The 22,401-nt window shown below is 46.4% G+C and overlaps 2 protein-coding genes across 2 annotated transcripts in view; both read right to left on the bottom strand.

Moving 5' to 3' along the window:
• LOC139046727 (hepatocyte growth factor receptor-like) overlaps window positions 1-8,177 on the bottom strand; it is a 66,899-nt gene extending 58,722 nt beyond the window's left edge. The window contains exons 1-3 of the mRNA XM_070539435.1: window positions 8,117-8,177; window positions 3,011-4,143; window positions 1,149-1,328 (exon numbers count right to left, since the gene is read on the bottom strand). Coding sequence (XP_070395536.1) covers window positions 1,149-1,328; window positions 3,011-4,143; window positions 8,117-8,177 — 1,374 coding nt within the window. The remainder of the gene's footprint in view (window positions 1-1,148; window positions 1,329-3,010; window positions 4,144-8,116) is intronic.
• Window positions 8,178-18,802: 10,625 nt separating this feature from the next.
• LOC135917262 (peroxisome assembly protein 10-B-like) lies at window positions 18,803-20,544 on the bottom strand. Its single transcript, XM_065450810.2, has one exon. It carries the CDS (start codon window positions 20,354-20,356, stop codon window positions 19,553-19,555), a length of 804 nt encoding a protein of 267 aa, XP_065306882.2. The 5' UTR covers window positions 20,357-20,544; the 3' UTR covers window positions 18,803-19,552.
• Between the last annotated feature and the right edge of the window lie 1,857 nt (window positions 20,545-22,401).

Here is a 22,401-nt window from a genome sequence, read left to right as displayed (position 1 = left end):
ACAGAAGGACTAGCAGGCTTTACACTTGATGCCATTCTTCACTAAACATGCATCTAATTTTTTTTTTAAATATCTAGACGGACATCTGGCACAGGCGCCTGCGGGTGCCGCCAATATTGCGGGTAGTTAACTCAGCCTGTGAATGCAAGCAGCATACATATACGTAGGTCCATGTCTAAAAGTTGATCTTTTTGGCCACGAACGACCTTCCAGTGATTGCTTATACTAAGCTGCCTCGAGCTCATCCGTCCACGCAAACTAGTTGATTTAACGAAATTGCAAACAAGCTCTTCCAGTATCAAAAATACCACAGCTTATATTTTTACCACACAGGCAAAGTCTAGATCTGGCGACGGAATGCACTGGAGGGCTGAATCTGCGTCTCAATATGTTTTAATTGAAGTGAAAAAGCTGTTTCCTTGAAGTAAAACACATGGCATTGTGACGAAAACACTCAGAGCAAGCTATGCAACATAACTCAAGTAATAAGAATAATAACACAACTCGGAATGACCATTCTAAACGATGACGTATCAAATTGAGGGCGAAGAGTTCGCCAGACTCAACTACTGTTGACTTCTACGTAATGCCAAGCACCTATGATTTATAATGAACGGTTGCAGCAATAGTGTAACTGTTGTGCAGCGAAGACTTATGTAGGGATTATAGGCTGTAGGTGTTTATATTTAAAACAAGTAAAACAGAATATTTGCAATGACAAGATATAAGATTGAAAGCAGACTAACACACACCAAGTGGCACGTATACAGTTGGTCCAGTGGCACAAACTCAAATGGCAGCTACCGAGTCGCCCTTGTGGCATATAATTTTCGACTGCACTATCACCGTGATCGGCCAACGAAAACGGCGAATCATGCTCGCCTGCCAAGAAAATGGCTGCACTCAGAGAACAATTCGCATTTATAAGTGTGCGACGTATTTATTTATCCCTGCGGTCGTGCTACTGGAGCGCCATAAAGCAATCTTAAAAGAAGCTTTGTGCATTTGTCGGTGTGAATTCTCAGGAAACGCTGCTGGATGTAATAAAAGGCACCGAGAGCGGAGTGATCGAAGCACTGTATGCCATACAGTGCTGCATATGCTTTGCTATGCAAATGTCGCTGATAGCTTTTCTTTTTCTCACATACCTTGCGGAGATACCCCTTGTTGTCGCCAACCCACACGACGGTGGAACCGTTTTGCTCCATAACGGTGACGGAAGTTGCGACGCTTTTTGACAGCGTTATAGTTGCTCGCCCAACGAGCGGGATCATACTTTCTACGTAGTCATTTGGTCCTGGTGTGCAAACGTCCTTGCCTTCAGTTTCCTGAGAGATAAACGCAGAGTGATGTCGTATTTTTTTAAAACCATGCATATCAAAGCTTGACAACCATACACACACACACACACACACACACACACACACACACACACACACATATATATATATATATATATATATATATATATATATATATATATATATATATATATATATATATATATATATATATATATATATATATATATATATATATATATGTGTGTGTGTGTGTGTGTGTGTGTGTGTAATATGGATATGCATATGCATGTATATATGTATATATATATATATATATATTGCCCGATATAGTCCGAGCTGAGACCTCCGCATGGCTGGGCGAGGACTCGCCAAGCTGCACCAATGTGTCATCGGACCACAACGAGGAACTATGCCTGAGTACTAACGTGCGGAGTGGAACCTTCCACCTCTCTCTTTCGAGGCCCTTCACTGCTTGAAATGAGCAAAGAGGCACGGCCGCTCAATGGAAACAAGGTGCAAACTTTGTTTCTATTGAGCGGCCGCGCCTCTAGCAAGGCCGCTCTATAGCACGTCCTGACTTTGGTGACCTCTAGTCACCAAAGTCAGGACGAGTACACAAGAGAGACTGGAAAGTGCCCCGGTGTTTAAATTAACAGCAAGTAAAAATATGCCCGCAGTACCGTTCACGCTTTGATGCTACTGACATTTAACAGTTTTATTGCGAAGAATTCCTTGCCTCATTCTGAGCCAGCCTTTCTGAGGCATCTTATCCCTATTTACAAACTTTATACCGCAGTGGTATTCCATCTGTCAGCCCCTTTCTTGTTTTTGCCTCATTCTTGGGCCTTGGCAGGAAGGCATATATAGGTAGGTGTCACGAATCAGGTAACCGAGAAATCTGAAAGTACAATCAACGTCTCTAATATGACTTTCATAGATTATGAAAAGGTATTTGATTCAGTAGAGATACCGGCAGACATGGAGGCCTTGCGTCATCATGGAGTACAGGAGGCCGCACAACCTTCATTGAAAGTAGGGATGAATACGACACAGAGACTCCTTCTATAACTAGCAATAAAGTTAGGAAGGCCGTGCAAGACATGTCTCTGCGAAAACCTGCTGGAGAAGATGGAATAACAGTACATTTAATTAAACAGGGAGGGTGCATTATGCTTGAAAAGCATGCGGCCTTTGGTATACGCAACGCCTGACGACCTCAAGTGTGCTAAAAAGCTGGAAGAATGCCAATATGATACTAACCCATAACAAAGGGGACATTGAAGAATGGAAGGCTTAAAGGCCCATTAGCTTGCCCTCAGTATTGTATAAAACATTCACCAAAATCACCGAATCAATCACCGAAGAGAGCTGGCTGGGTTCAAGAAATGTTATTATACAACGGATTACATCCATGTTATCAGTCAGGTAACTGAGAAATCTGCGGAGTACAACCAACTTCTCTAAGATGACGGTCACATGTTATGAAAACTGTTAGTGCCGTCTATAATGCTGCATATTGGGCTCCTTACGCGAGGCCTACCCACAAAATCGACACGCTCAAACGACTTTCTGCACACGGAAATGTGCATGCAGCAAGGGGTGGGACATCCACGGTGATTGTTCTGCCTCTTCGACCACACAGCGAGAAGTCGCACTATCGTATATACGAATGCGAAAGAACAGTCAGCAAAGACCTATATGCTCACGTGATGGGAACACTTGAGATCGTCGCCATCGTCGTGGTAGAGGCGCGACAGTCTCGCGCTTGACCCTCCCTTGTCGCAGTTTTCCACAGTCTCCCTGAATCTGTCCTCGACGCTTTTCATATCGAAAAAGCAGACCACCGAACTCGACGAACTCAGTCTCAGGTAGCTTGAGCTCATCCTGCTGGCGAGATCCCCTCCGAAAGCCACTGCAAGAAAGTCGGTGCTGACGTTCCCACCGCTGCCACCACCGCTTGCAGACTTCGACGGTCCCAGGTAGGCACTGATGGCCGCCGACATCACACCGTCTGCCGGGGGACACATGATGGGTACCTCCACGTAAGTGCGGAAGGATGACTCGTCGTTCTCGCATACGCGCACCAGCCGCGTCTCGAAGGAGAACTGAAACGCCTTCTGCACCTTCTGCACTACGACGAAGTAAGCGAAGCCGTTGTGGCTGAAGCCGTAGACAAAGCGAAGCGTCTGCGCCGCCTTTAGCCTGTTGCCCCCGTGCGCAGAGGTCACCCGTGTGTGAGAAAGCAATCTGAAGGAGCCCGACGTGTTGAGCACTCTGGCAGCCACGGTGAAAAGACGGTACTCCGCAGGCCGGGAATCCGGAGCCGATGCGGAAAAGAGGACCTTTCTCCCGTCATCCCCGGTGGCGAAGAAGGCCACGGTGCTCTTCTTCGAAGCAACGTAGTTGTCCGTCAGGTTCTTGTCCATGGGCGTCGTGACATTCGGGCTGAGCAATGGGTCGTGAATCGAGCACATTCCCTGCGACGTAACCCCGCAGGCCAGAATGAGTGGTTCGGTGCTGACTTGCAGGAGGATACGATTGTAGTTATCCCTCACACTTCGACTGTGTTCGCACGCCAGAGGATGAGGTGGGCAGAGCGCGCTGTCGTTCTCAGGGCCCGTTCTGTAAAGCGCTCTGAGCGATAAGTCAGGCGACAGCGCGTAGAGGGCGTTTTTTCCGCCCACGACCACGACATCATCGCCTTGCGACATATTGACGTAAAGGAGCTTTTGTTCGGATTCCTCGGGTAGCTGAAATGTGTTGATGAAGGGGGCAGCTTGAGCTACCACCACCGCACTAAGCGTCAGTGCCAGCAACAAGACAGCCGGCAACTGTCCACCTTAATTATTTCGTTGATACATCAGCCCGTTTCGATTATTGTCACGTGTCTGCCCCGTTCCTGGCTGTTGGTAACCAGCCTGATATGTCTATCGGCCGCACCTGCAGAAGGCAATCACAATAGAAAGTCGTTAGAATGATATGAAACACAAGGATAAAAGGCGCTATTTTCTACGTTCTCCTTTTTCCCTTTCATCGTAATAAATGTAACTCACCAACAAATATAGCAGACTTACGTCTGGCTGCATCTACCTTTACATTGACTGTTAATATAGAATTGGAACGCGTGTATCAAGTTTACGCTTAAGCAGAAACACGGACGCCATGTTTATTTATATATTTTAGTGCGCAACGACGGAGCTGCCATTTCGCACCACACACTATCGCCGCTTTGAAATGAGATAACCAAGGTTTTACCTCACAGTGCCAGCCACTCTGAAAGCATCTGAACCACAGAGGAGGAAATTCCGAGCTCTGATCGCCGCATCGGGACCGCGCGGAAGGGAAAGACTCTGTCAGCACGCGGAACTCTGTCGGAAGCACGATGCATGCGGACGCCTCTTTAAAGTAGCAACTTCTGATTGCAATGTATACAGTGGTGCTCTCGGCGCACATTTTTGCTCGTCAGGTGCCTGTCGCCGTGAAGAGGCCTTATATCGGCTATTTTTATCGGAATACAAAATTGTTCCAGCAGACAGATAGCCCTTGCTTTGAGACACAGCAAACCGACAGCGCGCGTTTTAGTTTTTGTAAACACCTCGCAGTACATATAGTTGCCCGTTCTCATCCTCGTTATTGGGACGGTGCAAAGAGGAAAGGTTCCAGGACTCATATTTGAATTTTATTCTCGTGATGCTATTTTTTCAACGTGGACGAATCCCTAAATGCCAAGAGCAAGCGGGTAACGTAAGTCATAAGTGGATATGCTTGTAGAACCGCAGGCCTGCTATAGCCAGTATATGTGCCGTGAATAATCATAATTCATCGAGTTTCATGTCCCAAAGCTATACCCGCAATTTAGGTAACACTGTATTGGAGGTAATCTCGTTAATTTCAATCATCTTGCGTTAAAGACGTAGAAGCATCGAGAGCTGACACAGCTATTCTTGTATAGCGAGTTTTGCGATCCTATCGAAATTGAGCACGCGACCATGTTCCCAGAAACAGAACGCCATGTATGCCATCGAAGAGAATAAGCACAAAATATAGAACACATGCACGCGTAACGTAGGTCTGTGCCAACACACACACACACACACACACACACACACACACACACACACACACACACACACACACACACACACACACACACACACACACACACACACACACACACACGCACACACGCGCGCGCGCACGCACAGACACACATACACACACAGACACACATACATACATACACACACAAACACACACACACACACACACACAAACGGTATACACAGAGAGCGACTTCACTGACAGAACGACAACGGTGTTGCCGACAGCTATGAAATAAGCCATGCAATACACTTGGAGGCTCGATCTGTTGCATCGTGTCAGCTAGTTCCGCTTTCCCAGACAACAGGATGCGGGACGGCAGCACTCAAAAGCGGATCGCTCTTATCAATCAGCCCTGAAGAACGCTTTTTCCGAACCAAGAAGTGTCGGTGCAGGCTATCTATTGACGACGATGGGGGCTAAATGCAAAAAAAAAGAAAAATAACGCCCGTGTGCCGTGCAATGGGGGTACGTTAAAGATCCCCTGGCGGTCGAAACTAAACCGGAGTCCCCCCATTAAACGGCGTGCCTCATAATCAAATGGCGGTTTTGGCACGTAAAACCCCAGAACTTATTTTTTTTTTGTTGATGGCAGACACATTTATAGTGTGTTGTAGTGCAGAAAGAGAGAGAAAGGACAGAGAAAGAAATAAAAGCATACTCGGAGATATATCAATTAAGTACAACGTGCGAAGCCAATTTAATATAAGGAGGACTTCTGCCAAATGTAAATTTCGCAAAGACTGAAGCAGGACGCAAACAGATCATCTTGCAACGTTTGTAGCTCGGCGTGGCGTTCACGAACTATTACGGCTTCTTTATTTGATGGCTGACAGCCCAGCGTGCAACGCATGAAGCTGTGACAAGACATTCGAACATCTCTGTGTCTAACCGTGCTATAGTACCGATAGACAAATAAGGTGCGCAGTGTTTGATACACCTAACAAGCGTCCACCATGACAGAACAGGAAGTTTCAGGTCCGTGCTCCCGTCGGTGCTCCCGAAGCAATGCTATGGGTTCAAGTTAAAAAGTCTTCGGGTCTACCTAACAGACCTTTGCAACTTTGGGAACGCTGCCTGTGCCGCTGGATTGTGTACGTGGTTTTACTTCGTTTTGTGCTCATCTCACTTTCGCATTCTATCCCCTTACGCTTTGCCAGGGTAGCGAAACAAATGTATACACCAAGAATTAGCCTTCCTGCATGTCCTTTCTTCTCTCTCACTCCTTTCTTTGTCTTGAAAAAGAAAAAAAAAACTAATATTAAAGAATAACATAGCCAAAAATAAGAGCGTCAAATCTATCAAATAATTATCACTGACAAAAAATGCAGTAACAGGTAAAATGACGAACGCAGCCCCAACTCGGCAAGTGTTGGGCAGAAAAAGACAGAAAAGACAGAGTATTGCGTACTAAGCAAAGAGCGGCAAATGGCAGTTGAACGGAGTAGTTCAGTGCGCCCGAAAAAGCACAACCTTGAGAATATGTGAGGGCGAGGCAAGCGCCTCGCACCTGAGAGCGTGGCGCTGTTTACTCACCCGATTGAGAGAAGGAGCACCTCGGTTGTCGGCGAACGAGCGTTGACTGGTGCAGCCGCTTTATCGGTAATGGCTGCGATACAACTCCGCAGGCAACAGACAGCGAAACGTGGTGAAACGCTACAGGGTCAATATAAATGCGAGCCCTTCATTGTGAAGCACTGATCGCTGGCGCTATTGTCGGCCAACCGCGGCAACGATCGAGTTGCTCGCGGCGACGCTCAGTTCCGAGTTCCCAGGAACCGCTGCAGGGGAAGTGACGCGCCGATCTTGACGACGAGCTTCCAGCGGATGTTGCGCACTGAGCGGAGCGCGGGTTCCTATCGTCTCAGAGATTCCCGATACGACGCGCTAATCTCACACAACAGCACCCTTCGTCCCCGGCAGAACCCGTGCCATGGACGCAGGCATGTCAAGGCTCGATCCAGCAAGCTCTGCTGCCGACAAGGTTATGAAGCAGGTGACGTGTTTCTCACAATGAACTGAAGCCACCGGAATTGCGTGCACAACGGAGATTTAATGCATGCCATCTTCAGCATGACAGCTGCCGGTGAGGGAATAACGGTCCGAGGTATGTGGCACTCAGCTCTGACGCAGTGTTCTCCGAGAGCCCATAGGCCTGTGGCGTGGCGAGACAATATGAACACGTTCCGTACGGCGCATGACACGTATGAGGCGACTCATGTTCTTGGATAGGCGGAAACCCCATCCAACGGATTGCCACATTATTTTCGGTGTCGGAGAGTTTATTTTAGCTGCGCAGCAACCGCGTTTTAACCGAGGGCGACGTGTCACTGATTGAAACTCATAATAAAAACTAAGCCTGTCTAGGAGCTGAAACTGCATGTACAACTTTATTCACTGTAGGCTTTTATGTTCTCACTTGCGCTTTTATCTTGTCGGCTCGTGTTTCAGCGCCGATAAGTTAAAAGCGCAAGTGAGGACTTAAATGCCTTTAGTGAATAAAGTTCCACATGCAGCTTGAGCTCTTGACAGCGATTGATATCGCACCGCACTCGATAGGCAGGAAACTCGTGATTCAGATGCATTGAGACATTTACACAATGGACCACTGTCGGAGGACCTCTTGCTAGGCGCATGGCCACAGAGTTCGCAGACGACAGAGACAATGCGTGCACTTTCGCGTTTCCTAGGTGACACGGGCCTGGACTCACGCCTGTGATACCAGTTGTGTAATGTGTCCTTCACCTCATTCCTCCCATTATCGTCCCCCATTGTGACCATTTTTCTTCCCCTCTTCCCCTTCCCTTACGTAGAGTAGCAGGCCAGATGCTCCATTATCCGGCCGACCTCTCTACATTTTCCAATCATTAAAATACTTCCTTCCTTCGTGATTCTCGTACGATGTCCGAGCTCACGACGGCCAGCTCCGACTAATGAAGGAGCACAGCAGAAACAGTCACGAACCTCAGCAACCAAATCCAGTTGGCAAAACGACATTCATTGCTCACTGTAATCAAGAAATATGACATCTTCTCAACACAAACCACAGAGAAATTGCATATATAACAGAAACTAAAAGTCGCTGATAAAAAAAAAAGGGTGAGCAGCAAGATTCTCAAGGCACAATCCAGAGCACTCGACACAATTTTAGCACCTTCATTCGCTCCCGCGTTTCGTCCCATTTCGCGTTATGAGACTTCACGCAGAAATGGAGCCTTGTGAGCGCATACAACTTTATGGTTCTATTCATAAGTGCTGTTATGTGTTCAGGGCCACCAACGAGTTTCAACTTGGTAAGCTGAAGAAAAGATACCAGATCCATAAGGCTGTCGCTTCTTGATTGCTTCACACTGAATCGGTGGGTGAAAATGTTTTCTAATGAAGTCACAAGTGCATCCAGCTGATCTGGCGGATCTAAGAGTCCTCCCTTTTCAACAGCAGTGGTGAGGGCTGCTATCTCAGAGAGGTGCGATGGAGCATTTGGGTAAATTGTTGGCACTGCGTCGCTTGTGTAAGCACGGGTCGATCACGGGTAATCTTGACTGTTTCGCCGTTGACCACGTGCGTGAACTGACGCACAATCCATTGTTCGTGAAAGTGAAGCTCACAGAGGGCTGATCTCTCGTCGAGAAATTTGTAAGCCCAGCCCACCACTACGTTTCAAAACGCTCGGCATCCTTTGGCACAGAAAACAAAGTGACATGCTTCCCGTCTTCCTTGACGATACGTAACCGGGTGTGCTGTGAGGTTCAAAAGAGTACAGTTGCTTCGCTTTCTTTACGCGAGGAACCATTTGGCTGGAACAGGGCACGAAGCTCATGCCTACATGCTAACGAGCAATCTTTCACCACGAAGAAAACACCGCGAAAATCACGTGCGCACCACCTCGAACCGAGAAGACGATAACCACACCGAATTTCTTTCTCTGTGATCACACGTGCTCATGCACAGATTACACTCTAGCACAGAGAGCGAGTGAAAGACGCGGAGAGGTTAGGAGAGACATCGCAATGCTGACCGCAGCGCCACCACGGCCATTGTGGTGGCGGCATGAATCGAAGGAGAGCGCTTTTGCCCGAACATACGGGTGTTGGAGTCCCCTCTACCTCTAGCCACCATAGAGGAGATCAGCCGCATACGAGCGTAGTCATACATGATGCGTTTCGGCTGTGCGGCGTGTCGCTACATTGCTTGAGTGCTAATGGCATTAATGTAGACGTACATCATGACATGGGTTCTGCCGTAATTTTTATAGCGCAATATTCTTTTTAAATGTTAATTTGCAATCTCGCAACGCCGCTTGAAGCCAGAAGGACTATGTTCAGCTAAATCCTTGAACCAACCATCATTCCCACGCTGTCTGAACCACCATACTTGCACTTCGTGTAGACTACAGCGCCATAGTTCCCTCTATATTCGTGCACAACTTAAGTACAGTGAACTAACTTAAGTCTGCAGTGAAGCCCCGCCCACGCCCTCATAACCGCCAGCCACTGTTAGCGACGCGGCAAATAGTTCGTACTTCAAGCTTTCCCTGTTCCTAATTAAGGCGTTTACCGCAAAAATAAATTATAAGCGCGCAATTTTATACGTTTTCACTCGTCTACTATAGTGTAATGGAGAATGCCTAATTCTTAATTGAATAGAAATAAAATGCTTGCTCGCTACAACTATTTACTGTCAAGTTTCACTTATGTTGTCATTGAAGTTTCAATTATAAAACGGGCTCACCGGTGAAATGAATTATACCGCAGACTTTTGAAGACTGAAATGCTGACTCCATACACTTTGTCCATGCCTGCTGCAAACCTCGTCGCTTCCGCCGATGAAAAGGCTCTTCGAAAACCTCAGAAGAGCGTCGTTAACAGATCGGCGACGTATTTCCGGGCCCCTTTAAAGCTCTCATAGCTTTTGTCATGTATTTTTTATGCTTTTCTTACAGGGACTGCTGCGACAGCTTTTTAAAAAGTTTTCTATGTGTCTTCTTACGACATGCAAAAAAAGCTATCACCATCACGTACGCACAAAACTGGGAATGATGAATATTGAGGAAAAAAATTACCGCATTGACGACAAATGCGGCTTTAGATTTTGTGGCGAACGGACGTGCTTTTCGGGGCTTCGTGGCGGCGACAAAATTAAAGTTTTTGTGCATGCATTGAGCTTGCTTCTGTTTTTGATTTGGTGGTTTCTTAGCCTTTAAATGGTAATTGGGTGGTTTTCTCCTTTTTTTTTTCTCTATCTTATATCGTGTGCGCGGGTGTGTTTCGTGTACATATAGTTTTTCAGGATGGTTAGAGCGTCCTTTCGCGCCACGTGCTTCAACATGTGCGCCCGGGTGGTACGTTGAGTGTTTGTAGCCTTTAAATGGTAGCTCGGAAATGGCAAGACTAATAGCTATTAGTGGTTTTACTGTGTGCGTTTTGGTAGGAAAGTGAGAGCGTGGCCGCGTGGTTGAGCGCCTGCGAGAGCGTGTCATACCTTAGGTCTCCGCGCCAGTGATTGCTTTCGAAGAATTGGTGAGAGTTGCTTTGCGACATTTTGAGGATTTAGACCCTGTGCGTATGTTTTTGCTGAAAGGCACGTGCTCTGCATTATTATAGTACATAGTATTTGCATCAGGAAAGAAGACGTGCAATACATGGCAACAAAGCCGGAAAAGCGGGCAGGGTGTTGGGTGTCCCTCAACATAGATGAGTGGCGGATGAGAATGGAGAGGGAATCGAGTCAACCGGTGCACACTGTGATGTCGATACTAGGCTGCAGAAAATGGAGGCTTTCCAGGAAGAGCTGGTCAAACAGGTGGAAGAGTTCAAAAATGAGCTAAAGAGGGAGCGCGATGTACGGAAGGTAGTTGAACAAAGATTTGAAGCAGCCGAGGAATAGCTGAACAGGACCGCCATTGTGAACGAGATCGAGTGGTAGTGGCAATGTAACGCAGTCCCCCGACTTGACAGGAGGGAGTGCTAGCAAAGTACGTGGAATGCGTGCAACGTGGTGAAGGGTTAGCTGGAAAGAGTGGCACCTACCTTGAGGCCGCCATTCAGAAAAGCAGGAGCACAGGGGAGAATGCCCCTTATCGAGTCCGAAACAAGCGGAAAAGGACAAAGAGAAGCAAGGATAAGTGGGAGAGAATGAAATGGTGATTATCGCCGGTGACTCAAACCTGGCTAGGTGCTCAGAAGCAATTTTGGAGAGGGTGAAAGGCAATAAAAGAGTGGCGGTAGGGAAATTTCCAGCGCAGACACTGGGTTCTGTCATGGAGCGAGCAAAAGAAAAGCTCACAGAAAATGTCCATGTGTGCACCCTTGTCATAGTAGCAGGTGGGTTAAATGACGTCCTAAATAGGAACGGGACAGGACTAGCCCGGCACTTGGCGAAGGGGGTGGACGACTTGCGCGAGCTATCCCCTCAGGTGCAGATCATAGTGTGCACGGTGCCTGTACGTGACAGCCACGAACGAAGAGCCTTAGTGGTTGCTAATGAGGCGATATGGAAAATGAGCCGAGAGAAAGGCTTCGAGGTTGTCGAAGTAAACAGGGAAGTGAGAAGGTGTGGTGGTTTTAAACGAGACGGGATCCACTTCAATTACAGGCTGGCACGAGAAGTGGGCTGGCGACTTGGTGGTCGCGCTGTTGCTTTCTTAGGGGGCCCTCGGGCACTCAGGAGGCCAGAGTAGGTAGTAATGAAGAAGGTCCCCTAAGGGAACCTCAGAATGGCATCGCCGTCAATAACAGTAAAAGGAGGAAAGGAAGAAAGAGAGCTCACCATGCAATAAGCTACATAAACATGCAGGGTGGCAGAAGAAAGGAAAAGTGGGCAGAGATTGAGGAGCAGTTAAATAGAGAACAAATAGGGGTGTATGTGGTTACAGAAACGCACCTTCGAGACTCGGAAGAGCTGCCAGTGATTGAGAACTACTTCAGGAGAGCACGTTGTTGGGCGAGTCGGTCGTACATACTTAAATAAGGGAATTGCGCTAAAAAAGACACGGACGAGTAAGGACATGGACGGGCGCAAACTCGCGACTGATTTATTCAGAAGGAACACAAATATATATACCTAGATCCTTATGCCTAATCATTGCCTAAGCGCACATGCCAAGAACGTTTTTTCTTTCTTATACAAATTTATACTGGAATCACTTACACAATCATCACCTGACTTATCAATGTAAAAAGCCTCTGCGAGTTCACGTGCGACCTGGTTACGACTGGCGCCGGTACTGGCTAATATTTTCCTGGCCAGCATTGATCGTGATCTGGTGTGTTATTTGGACGACAAGATGGTTCTTAAAGTTTTTAGATACGTGGACGATTATTTGGTGATTTTTAAGAAGAAACCCGGTTTGACACACACGGTTACCGTGCAAGAGACCTTATCTGTCTTTAAACGACACGGGAGGGGTCTAACCTTCACCCACGAATTACCTGAACAAGATAGATTGCAGTTTTTAGATATTAACATCACTTTAACACCAGATCACACGTGTTGGATGTACTCACCACGAGCCCGGAAAGACCTGTTGCCTTTTGAGTCCGCTCATTCTAAGACGGTAAAACGCGCCATTGTTATGCTGTGCCTGAAGGAAGCCCTGCAGAAATCATGTGTTCACCTGGTAAATGACAGCCTCAACAATCAGATTGGCAGGTTACAGAAGGCTGGTTTTCCCGTTTCCGTCGTGGCTGCTGTGGCAGAGAAGCTTCTGCAAAGCTTGAAACCTAGAACACCTCAAGATGGTGGCGGTCAACCGAAGACCAGACCGGCGGTTCTCCCCTATATTCATATATATATAGGGTCTCCCACAACCTGAAGAATGTAGCCAATCGCTACGGTGTGCCGGTGGTATTTTCTGCCCCGCGCAAGTTGGCCTCTTTGTGCCCCCGGATTGTCTCCGGCGAGGAATGCGTGCGAGACTGCACCAAACGTCACGCCACCCAGTTTGTCAGGTGTTCGGTCGGGGTTGTATATGAAATTCCCCTGACATGTGGAAAAGTTTACATTGGCCAGACGGGCCGTTGTATAAATGAAAGACTAAGGGAACACAAGCTCTCTATGGTTAACGAAAAAGGGTCAAATTTGCCCTTACATTGCGGCGCATGCCCTTTGGCTACGCCTGATAAAGCATGCCAGCCTTTGCTGGCTAGAACCAAAATCTTAAGGCGCAGTCGTAACCAGGTCGCACGTGAACTCGCAGAGGCTTTTTACATTGATAAGTCAGGTGATGATTGTGTAAGTGATTCCAGTATAAATTTGTATAAGAAAGAAAAAACGTTCTTGGCATGTGCGCTTAGGCAATGAATAGGCATAAGGATCTAGGTATATATATTTGTGTTCCTTCTGAATAAATCAGTCGCGAGTTTGCGCCCGTCCATGTCCTTACTCGTCCGTGTCTTTTTTAGCGCAATTCCCTTATTTAAGTATTGAGAACTACGTTTGGGAAGGGTGCAACAGAACTAAATCGGAAAGAAAGGTAGGGTGAGTGGGAAAGCTCATCCATCAGGGAGCCAAATGGAAAAGAGTAAATTTAAGATGTCAAGAGCATCTTTGGTTATCAGGTACAATGAGTGGGAAAAAACTTGGCTGAGCGTTAAGCATTTGTGAACCAGAAATAATTGCACAGAGAAGAATAAAGAGTTAGCGGAATGAATAAGTGCTGATATTAAGGATTTCGAGAATGATGCTGAAATTATCCTATTAGGTGACATGAATGCCCACATACAGGATTTAGATTGCTATACCGACAACAAGGGGAAGTCGATGCTAGACCTTTGCTAGCAACATAACCTTGTTATCGTGAATACAAGGCCTAATTGTGAAGGGCAGATCACGTGGGAAGTGGGAAACCAGCAATAAACCATTGATTACTGTCTGATGAGAGAATGAATTCATGATAAGTTGAGAGAAATGGTCATTGATGAGGAAGGGTATAGCAGCATAGGGAGTGGCCATAAATGCATCATTTTGAAAATGGGATACGTAGTTGAGAAAGAGAGCAAGGGGTGCAAAATGGCCAGTCCAAATTTGAATGCTGACGAATAACAAATATAGTCACTAGAATTGAGGAAGAACTTGGCAAATGGCCAAGAGTAGGAATACAGTGAGCTTCTACATGTAATAACAACAGGAATAGGGAAAGAGAAACATGTTTGTTGGAATGGAAAAAAGAAACCGAAAAGCTGGTGGAAGAGGGAGATACGAGAAGCGATCGCCAAACGACAGAGAGCATGCTGGGAGCACATGCAGGCAAAGAAGGCGCAGTTACCGCAGGATGAAGTAGCCAGTAAATAGGAAATATAGCAGGAGAAAAAGTCTCTGGTTCAAATACTAGTGCAAGCCAAGATAAAAGGTGAAAGTGAATGTTGGCTGTCAGAAATACGTGAGAAAAAGAAGGCCGCACCTAGAATATTTTGGAACCACCTAAACTTATTAGGCAGGAAGTCAACAACAATACAACAACATATCCTAGACGAAGATGGAAACAAACTGGATGGGGAAGTGGCTTTAAATTACATCCAAAAAATAACAGCCGAATCTTTCCAAGCAATGATGAGGTTGCATTCGAAGAAAACAAGAGCATGAAAGAGAACCACATGGAAAAGGAGCTGGTGCTGACAAACTTCAACTAGAAGAAAGTCAATGAGAAAATTCCTAAGCGCACAGCCACAGGGCTAGACGAGGTTCCCGTTGGGCTGATTAATGAACTATTACCAAGAAGTAAGGAGGCTCTGTTGAAAACAGTGGAAAAAACTTAAGATAGACGAACACCAAACAGTTGGCGACAAAGTAGAATGAATTTAATTCATAAAGGTAAGGGGGAGAAAGCTCAAATTCACACGTATAGAGCATTGACCATTACACCGGTAACATACAGGGTAACAATGCTGGCAATCAAATCAAAGCTTCAAGCATGGGCAGAGAATAATGGCATTTTGGGAGAACTTCAGAATGGCTTCAGAATAGGTAGGCGTTTAGATGATAACTTATTTGTTCTTACTCAGTGTATTGAAATATCAAAAGTAGAAAGCAGACCGGTATATGTGGCCTTTTCAGACATTACAGGAGCCTATGACAACATAGACCGTAACATTTTGTGGGATATTCTGGAAGGGGAAGGCTTAGGTGACGATTGTCTGCAGCTTTTGAGAGAGATTTACCTAGAAAAGACTGCATGTGTTGAATGGGAAAGGATGAGGAGCGACGAGAGAGAAGATATCAACAAGGGACTAAGGCAGGGGTGCCCTTTATCCCCACTGCTGTTTATGACGTACATGGTGAGGATGGAGAAGGCACTAGAAGGAAGTAATATTGGGTTTAATCTCCGATACAAAGAGGCGGGTACAGTAGTAGCGCAGCAGCTTCCAGGTTTATTTTATGCAGACGACATTATGTTGCTAGCTAACAAGCAAAGTGATTTGCAACGTCTGCTAATATCTGTGGACAGGAAGGCAAGAATTTAGGTTTGAAATTTAGTGTTAGAAGATCAGGTGTTATGGTATTCAATGAAAACAGTGAACAGACAGTGGCAATACAAGGCCAGGGAATACCTCGGGTAAGAGAATATATATACTTTGGTATACGGATAAACGAAGGCAAGAGATATATGGAAACACAGGAAAAAACTATAACAGTGAAGGGGAGGAGAAATGCAGCCATAATGAAGCACAGAGCGCTATGGATACAATAGGTACGAGGTGCTCCGAGGTATGTGGAAAGGTGTAATGGTTCCAGGACTTACTTTTGGAAATGCGGTTGTTTGCTTTAAATCAGGGGTGCAATCAGGACTCGATGTGAACCAAAGGTCAGTGGGTCGCCTCGCATTGGGCGCTCATGGGAAGACTACAAATGAAGCTGTGCAGGGTGATATGGGCTGGATTAGTTTTGAAGTGAGGGAAGCTCGCAGTAAAATTGATTATGAAGAACGACTGAGGAATATGGAAGAAAGTAAATGGGCTGGAAGAGTGTTGAGGTATCTGTACAGAAAAAACATTGATTCATAGTGGAGGAAAAGAACTAAAAAGCTTACCAGCAAGTATGCGGCTTGTAGGGTGGGCAACACAGCAACAAGGAACGTCAAGTGGAAAGTCAGAGAGGCTGAAATAATCTCATGGGTGGCAGCAATGCAAAAGAAACCGGCCATTAGTAACTACTCAAGAGGAAAAAATGAAATCAGGAAAGATACAATTTATGATAACTCAAAGGGAAGCTCATTACTTTTCGAAGTGAGATCGGGATGCCTTAGAACACACACCTATACAGCGAGATATAAGAGGGAAGAAGCATGTGCTTGCTGTGGTAAATCTAGGGAAACGATGAAGCATGTTTTATTAGAATGTGAAGACATCTGCCCAGCGGTCGATTTAGGCACCACTGGCCTCCTTGAAGCCCTTGGGTTCAGCGAGAGTAGGGGAAAAGTGAACATGCCGGCAATAGAGATTAGTAAGAGGCGATTAGAAGATTGATGGAAGTAGGGAAACGACAGAAAACAGAGACGTACAAAAGCAAAGTTCGCAATAGGTGGTCAGAAAATTTGATTGTGGGAGTTCATATTCGTTTTTACCTCTATTTCTTTTTTAATCTAGGTAGGACATTTGGCAGTATAATAGCAAGAGCTTGATGGCGCAACCCACTGCTCTGTTCCAAAGGGGACGCTCATAACATCCATCCATCCAGCGATGAAGCTGCACGATAACATTTCGGAAGCGAGAGCAAGCGATTTTTCACAGCTTTTGGCACGAGATTGTAATTTCCTGCTGCATATCATTTGGCTCACATGTTCAGTGAAGCGTTAACAGATCGGCGACGCATTTCTGGGCCCCTTTAATGCTCTCATAGATTTTGTCATATTTTTTAAAATCCTTTTCTTACAGAGACAGTTGCGACAGTTATTTTGAAGCTTTCAATGTGTCTTCTTATGACATGCAAAAAAAGCTATTGCCATCACATACACACAAAACTGGGAGTAACGAATATTGAGCAAAAAAAAAATCACCGCATTGTTGACAGGATTGCTTGTAATCAGTATGCTGTGTACATCTTCTTTTGCTATGCAAGTTTGCCACTATCACCCCATTTTTAGCAAGCATTCCTGAATCAATCATAGTTTTGCCAATTTTGCTGATGCCGGTTCTAATTTACAAGACAGTGCATGACATCTTGTTCCTTCTTTGCTGCTGCGTTGATGTGCTACCAAGTATCAGCCACAAATGCATTCCAACTTGCCCACCTTTCTGTTTTCTTGTGGCTTCACAACTTCTTTTACTAGCCACATCACATATAAAATATTCAACATAATATTTTACAACTGCATACAGAGAGAAGACACAAGACACTTCTGTGTTACAGGGGACATTAGCCCACAAACTTCTTCGAAGTTCCCAAAAGATATCAAGACAGCATGGCTGTCTTGCTTTTTTTTTTTTCATCTGGCTTTACCTGTGCAACTGGTGGAAGACAAATAGTCACAATCACTAATTCATCATAGGTAACATATCTTATTCATAGTCAGCCATCCAGCCCCGATTTGGTGTGACAAGTTCAATTCCCCCTATCTCGAGCTTCTACAAAGCACTGCTATTCAAGATGCCAGTCTCCCACTAGGAATATAACACTAATACCTATGGTGCAAGCACAAGCTTTGATTGTGTACTAAAAATATACAGTACACCTTTTCCATTCTGTCACTTTTATGAACTAGCACAGTCGTAGATGGCCCAAAACCTGCCCAGTTCAGCTTTTAGTTTGGTAAAAGAAGCATTTATTGAGTGGCTTCAATATCCCAGTGCTTCACTGAGTTACAAAATGCTGAAAGTCTCAGAAGTAGCCAGGGAGGAGCTGCACACCAAACATATGTTACCCCCCTCTCCACCCCAAGCCACATAGTAAAGATATGGATTCACTTTGATTGGCTGAGGTTCTTCTATGTGCACCTAAGGTTACATAAAAGAATGTTTTCCCATTCTACCACAACCAGGATGTGGCTGCCTTGAGGCAAGTATTAAAATCTACAACCTCGTTTTCATTAGAAACAGAACCACCATGAAAAGAATTAAGAGAGCCATAGTGGCCCAAGAAATTTCTGATCTATCATGACACGAGCCACCTTGCATTGCACACTTGTAATATGGGTGGTGGTTGTGCACGTGCTACAGCTTCCTCAAAAAGAAATTGTCTTGCCTGGTACCTATCGCTGCATTGGCTTTGGCACTCAAGTACTGTAGCTAGAGTGAACACTGTCCAGGGTAAATGTGTTTGAGAAAATTTTATTCTATAAGTTCGAATAATGCTACATATTTGCAAGTGGTCCTTGGATCACCATTTTGAACGACCATTTAATATGCATGCATTACTTATTGATTCACTCGGTTTAACAGCCCAAAGCAGCACTGTGGCTTGGAAGTACGCTGTAGCAGATACATCAGGATTAATTCTGATGTCCTTGGATTGATTGGTTACAGTGTTTATTACAAACTTGGGTTTTTCCACTCAGACCTATACCTAAGTACATAAGCGTTCTTGCATTCCACCCCGATCAAAATGTACCCACCATGGCTGGGAATCAAACCTGCAACATCGCTCCCAGCAGCAGAACAATGTACTGATTGACCAACTGCACTGTGTATGCCCTGGTGCGTACTAACAGCAGCAGCGACACTACTACTGGGTGAACGCCACAGAAATAGCAACATTGCCTGCTTAAAATAACTTCATTTTGTATGCTGGGAAGGCACGTGCTATGCCAAACCAGACTTTCTTGCCTTATTGTTCATGTGACCCACAGCGCATCACGCTGACACCATGATTAAGAATATTCAACAAATATGTCAGAAAATCTTGCACATAATTTTGTCATTTCATCAATGCGGCACTCCTTGAAGCTGGCCAGCCAGAAAATCTCCAAAATAAGCTACATAGTGCGGGTTAGTTGGCTTTTAACAAGTAACTGCTGTCATCAACATGTAAATGGAAGAGGAACTGCAAGGTCACCTCGGTATCAAAATCTCATGATAACTCTTCCGTCCGAATGCTTCAGTACCATGTTAACATTTTTAGGACTTGCGAGTCTCTACAGAAGTTTTGGCCATTTACTTTTTAGTAAGTGGTTTCAGTCAGAAGAGATGTGTTCGCATCATGTACTGCATACAAAGTCACCATACATTCCGAAGCAGCACTGTTTGTTGCGGTTCACAAGGCACTCTGCACAAGGGGCACTGTTTGTTAGTTCTTAACCAGCCCGTGATGCAATACCAGCAGTAGACGTGGCCACAAGGTATCACAGAAGCATTCTTCGCAGAGTCGACGCACATGCAACAGCTATACTTCGATAACTCGCAGTGAACATTATCACTGGTTCCCGATGTTTTGAGCGATCTAACAGCTGATTGAAGTGACACCCCGAACTCAATGAGCGACAGCCAACCTAACACTTTGTAGTAGCGTGCAACATCTGGCGTAGAAAGCCAGTTTCTTATCAGCACATATCTTATTCCTGTCAACCTCTTGGCAGGACTGTAGTATCCGCCGAGAAGATAGAACAATATCGTGTGCACTTGCAACGCTCGCGTAACGAGCGTGCTCAGCGCTTCACCGTCAACTTTTCGTTCTTTCTTGATGAGCTTTAACGTCCCGCGGATCAAGTTACTTCCGAATGACTGCAAGACTACGAATGTGAGCCTCTGAGCAAGGGTGGGGACCGTCTTGAGGGACCGGTCGAGTTGTAGAATGTGCACGTATTCCTCGCCCAAAGTCTGGAAGCCACTCAGCGTCGTTGCGCAGTAGTATATGAGGCTGGCTAATGCATCCACCTCTAAACGCCACCGCATCCATGGTCGCATTCCGAGCACAGCACGGGCAATTTCTGACACATCCTTTTGCAGCGACAAGATATGTTGCTCGTCTTTCTGGTGAGCCCGCAAAATCTCGGGCTGAAGCGCGGGTTTAAATTGCGACATTTGGACAAAAATTCGGGCAACTGTCACACAACTGAAGGCATCCGTTCACAGGGCAAAAACTTCAGCTGCAGAACTCAACACAAGGACCAGGCACTGCAAGGACACATTCAGTTTCCGTATTTCCGCGTCGCAACTCATCGAGACTTGAAAGTGTCTGCGTTCACCCGGTGAACGCAGCGCAAGCGTTAGGTTCACCCAAACGTCACGTCCGGGACGCCACATCCGGTCTTTGTTTTTTCACGTCCGTGATGTCACATTCGGCCTTTTTGGCGGCATAATATGGCATATGGCAGGCTCGGAGTGCACGAAGCGGTGGATCGCTTATTTTTCGGGCTTTTGCTTCTCGTAAGTACACTTCGTCTTTGCGTTTGATGTGCATCTACTACGCGTAGCTAATCTTTCGACTGCATGATGCCATATATAGGTGTTCTGTGATGATACTTTATAGCCAGGTTCCTCACGAGCTTTTGTGATGCATTGCAGGGACCGCCACACCGGCCATAATGCAGAGAACGTATATTACACGGAACTGCGCTCCTTCAGAGTTATTTAGAGTCTTTGTCAGAAGCACGTAACAGTAACATTACTTGATTACGGTGCTGCTACATGGCAGAATATTTGAATGGCAGATGTCCCGAGTTCGGCATGTAAGTACGTACGTACGCGCGCTTGTTTAGCCTATTGTTCCCCAATGGAAATGCACATTCCTGATGCATGGTTCAGATCTGCCGGCTAAGGGCGGTAGTGAATAAAGTCACCAAATTGCGGCCTCGTTGCGGTCTCGCATTGCGGCCTCATTGCACGGTCGGGAAAAATTGCTTTAGAACCAAAATTTCGCTGCGCTGTCAGTAGCCATTCACGGTAGTTCTGAACTTAGTGTCACACATTCCTTCCCCCCCATTCTTTGGCCTCTGGATTGGATTGGCGCGGCTCGCTACGTGCTTGCGCGCGCTTTTCCGACCGCAGATTGGTGTGCGCCTGGTTTCTGCACTAGGCTGTTATGCGATCGCTTTTTCGAGCGCAGATTGATGTGAGCCTGGTTTCTGCACTAGGCTTTTGCACGATCGCCTGCTTTTTGCACTGGGCTTTCAAAAGGCGAAGTGAGCGTCGCTTACTGCAGGCGGCAAGTGATTTGGCTCACGTACTGCGTGAGCAAAAACATAGGCACGTGGCTCATGAAGGAGATGACCGGCGACTTGCTTAATCTGTCGGACCATGTCATCGCCGACTGGAGGAACTACGCTCGTGAGGTCGTGTGAGACGAGCTGCTGGTGCGACCCCCACTCGGTGGCCCCGGGAGGATTGTGCAAATTGATGAATGCCTCCTTCGCGGCAAGCGAAAATACAATCGAGGCCGCCTGATGACGGGCGACAACGTTCCGCCGAGCCGCCAAAATTACGGCGGCATTGCAGATCGTGGACCATGGGTATTCGGCATGATCTGCGTGACCACCGGGGAGCTCCGACTATTCAAGGTCGACCGACGAGACGCGGCGACGCTAGGCCCCATTATTGCAGCCAACTTTGAACCGGGAACCATCATCAGCAGTGATGAATGGGCCGCATACAACTGCATCCCGAACTTAGTGGGGACTAACGGAGCAAGACTGAATTTGCAATGAGAGGCTGTTAACCGCAGCATGAACTTTGTAGACCCAATCACGGACGCTCACACCCAGAAAATCGAAAACTACTGGCAGAAGGTGAAGCGCCACCTCGTCTCCGCCGGCTACAGGGTGACGCCACAGCTTCTCGAGTCGCACCTGATATGGCTATGGTGGGCATCGATTAATGGGCACATGCGCTGCAAGGACTCGTTTCTGCGTTTATTAGAAGCGATCGCACGGCGCTACCCAGTGTGACATAGTAAGGGAAAATAAAGCGCACTTTTCTGACCCTTTGCTTTTGTATGAATGTTTCCCGGCATTGCTGCGCGCTTCCATACACGGTACGCCCGCGGCGCAGCACTTCCGCGGTAAGCGACGCTCACTTCGCCTTTTGAAAGCCCAGTGCAAAAAGCAGGCGATCGTGCAAAAGCCTAGTGC

Source organism: Dermacentor albipictus, chromosome 5, assembly GCF_038994185.2.
Source record: "Dermacentor albipictus isolate Rhodes 1998 colony chromosome 5, USDA_Dalb.pri_finalv2, whole genome shotgun sequence".
Lineage (NCBI taxonomy): Eukaryota > Metazoa > Arthropoda > Arachnida > Ixodida > Ixodidae > Dermacentor > Dermacentor albipictus.
Note: the sequence above shows the minus strand (reverse complement) of the source record. Positions and strands in the feature narration are given on the sequence as shown.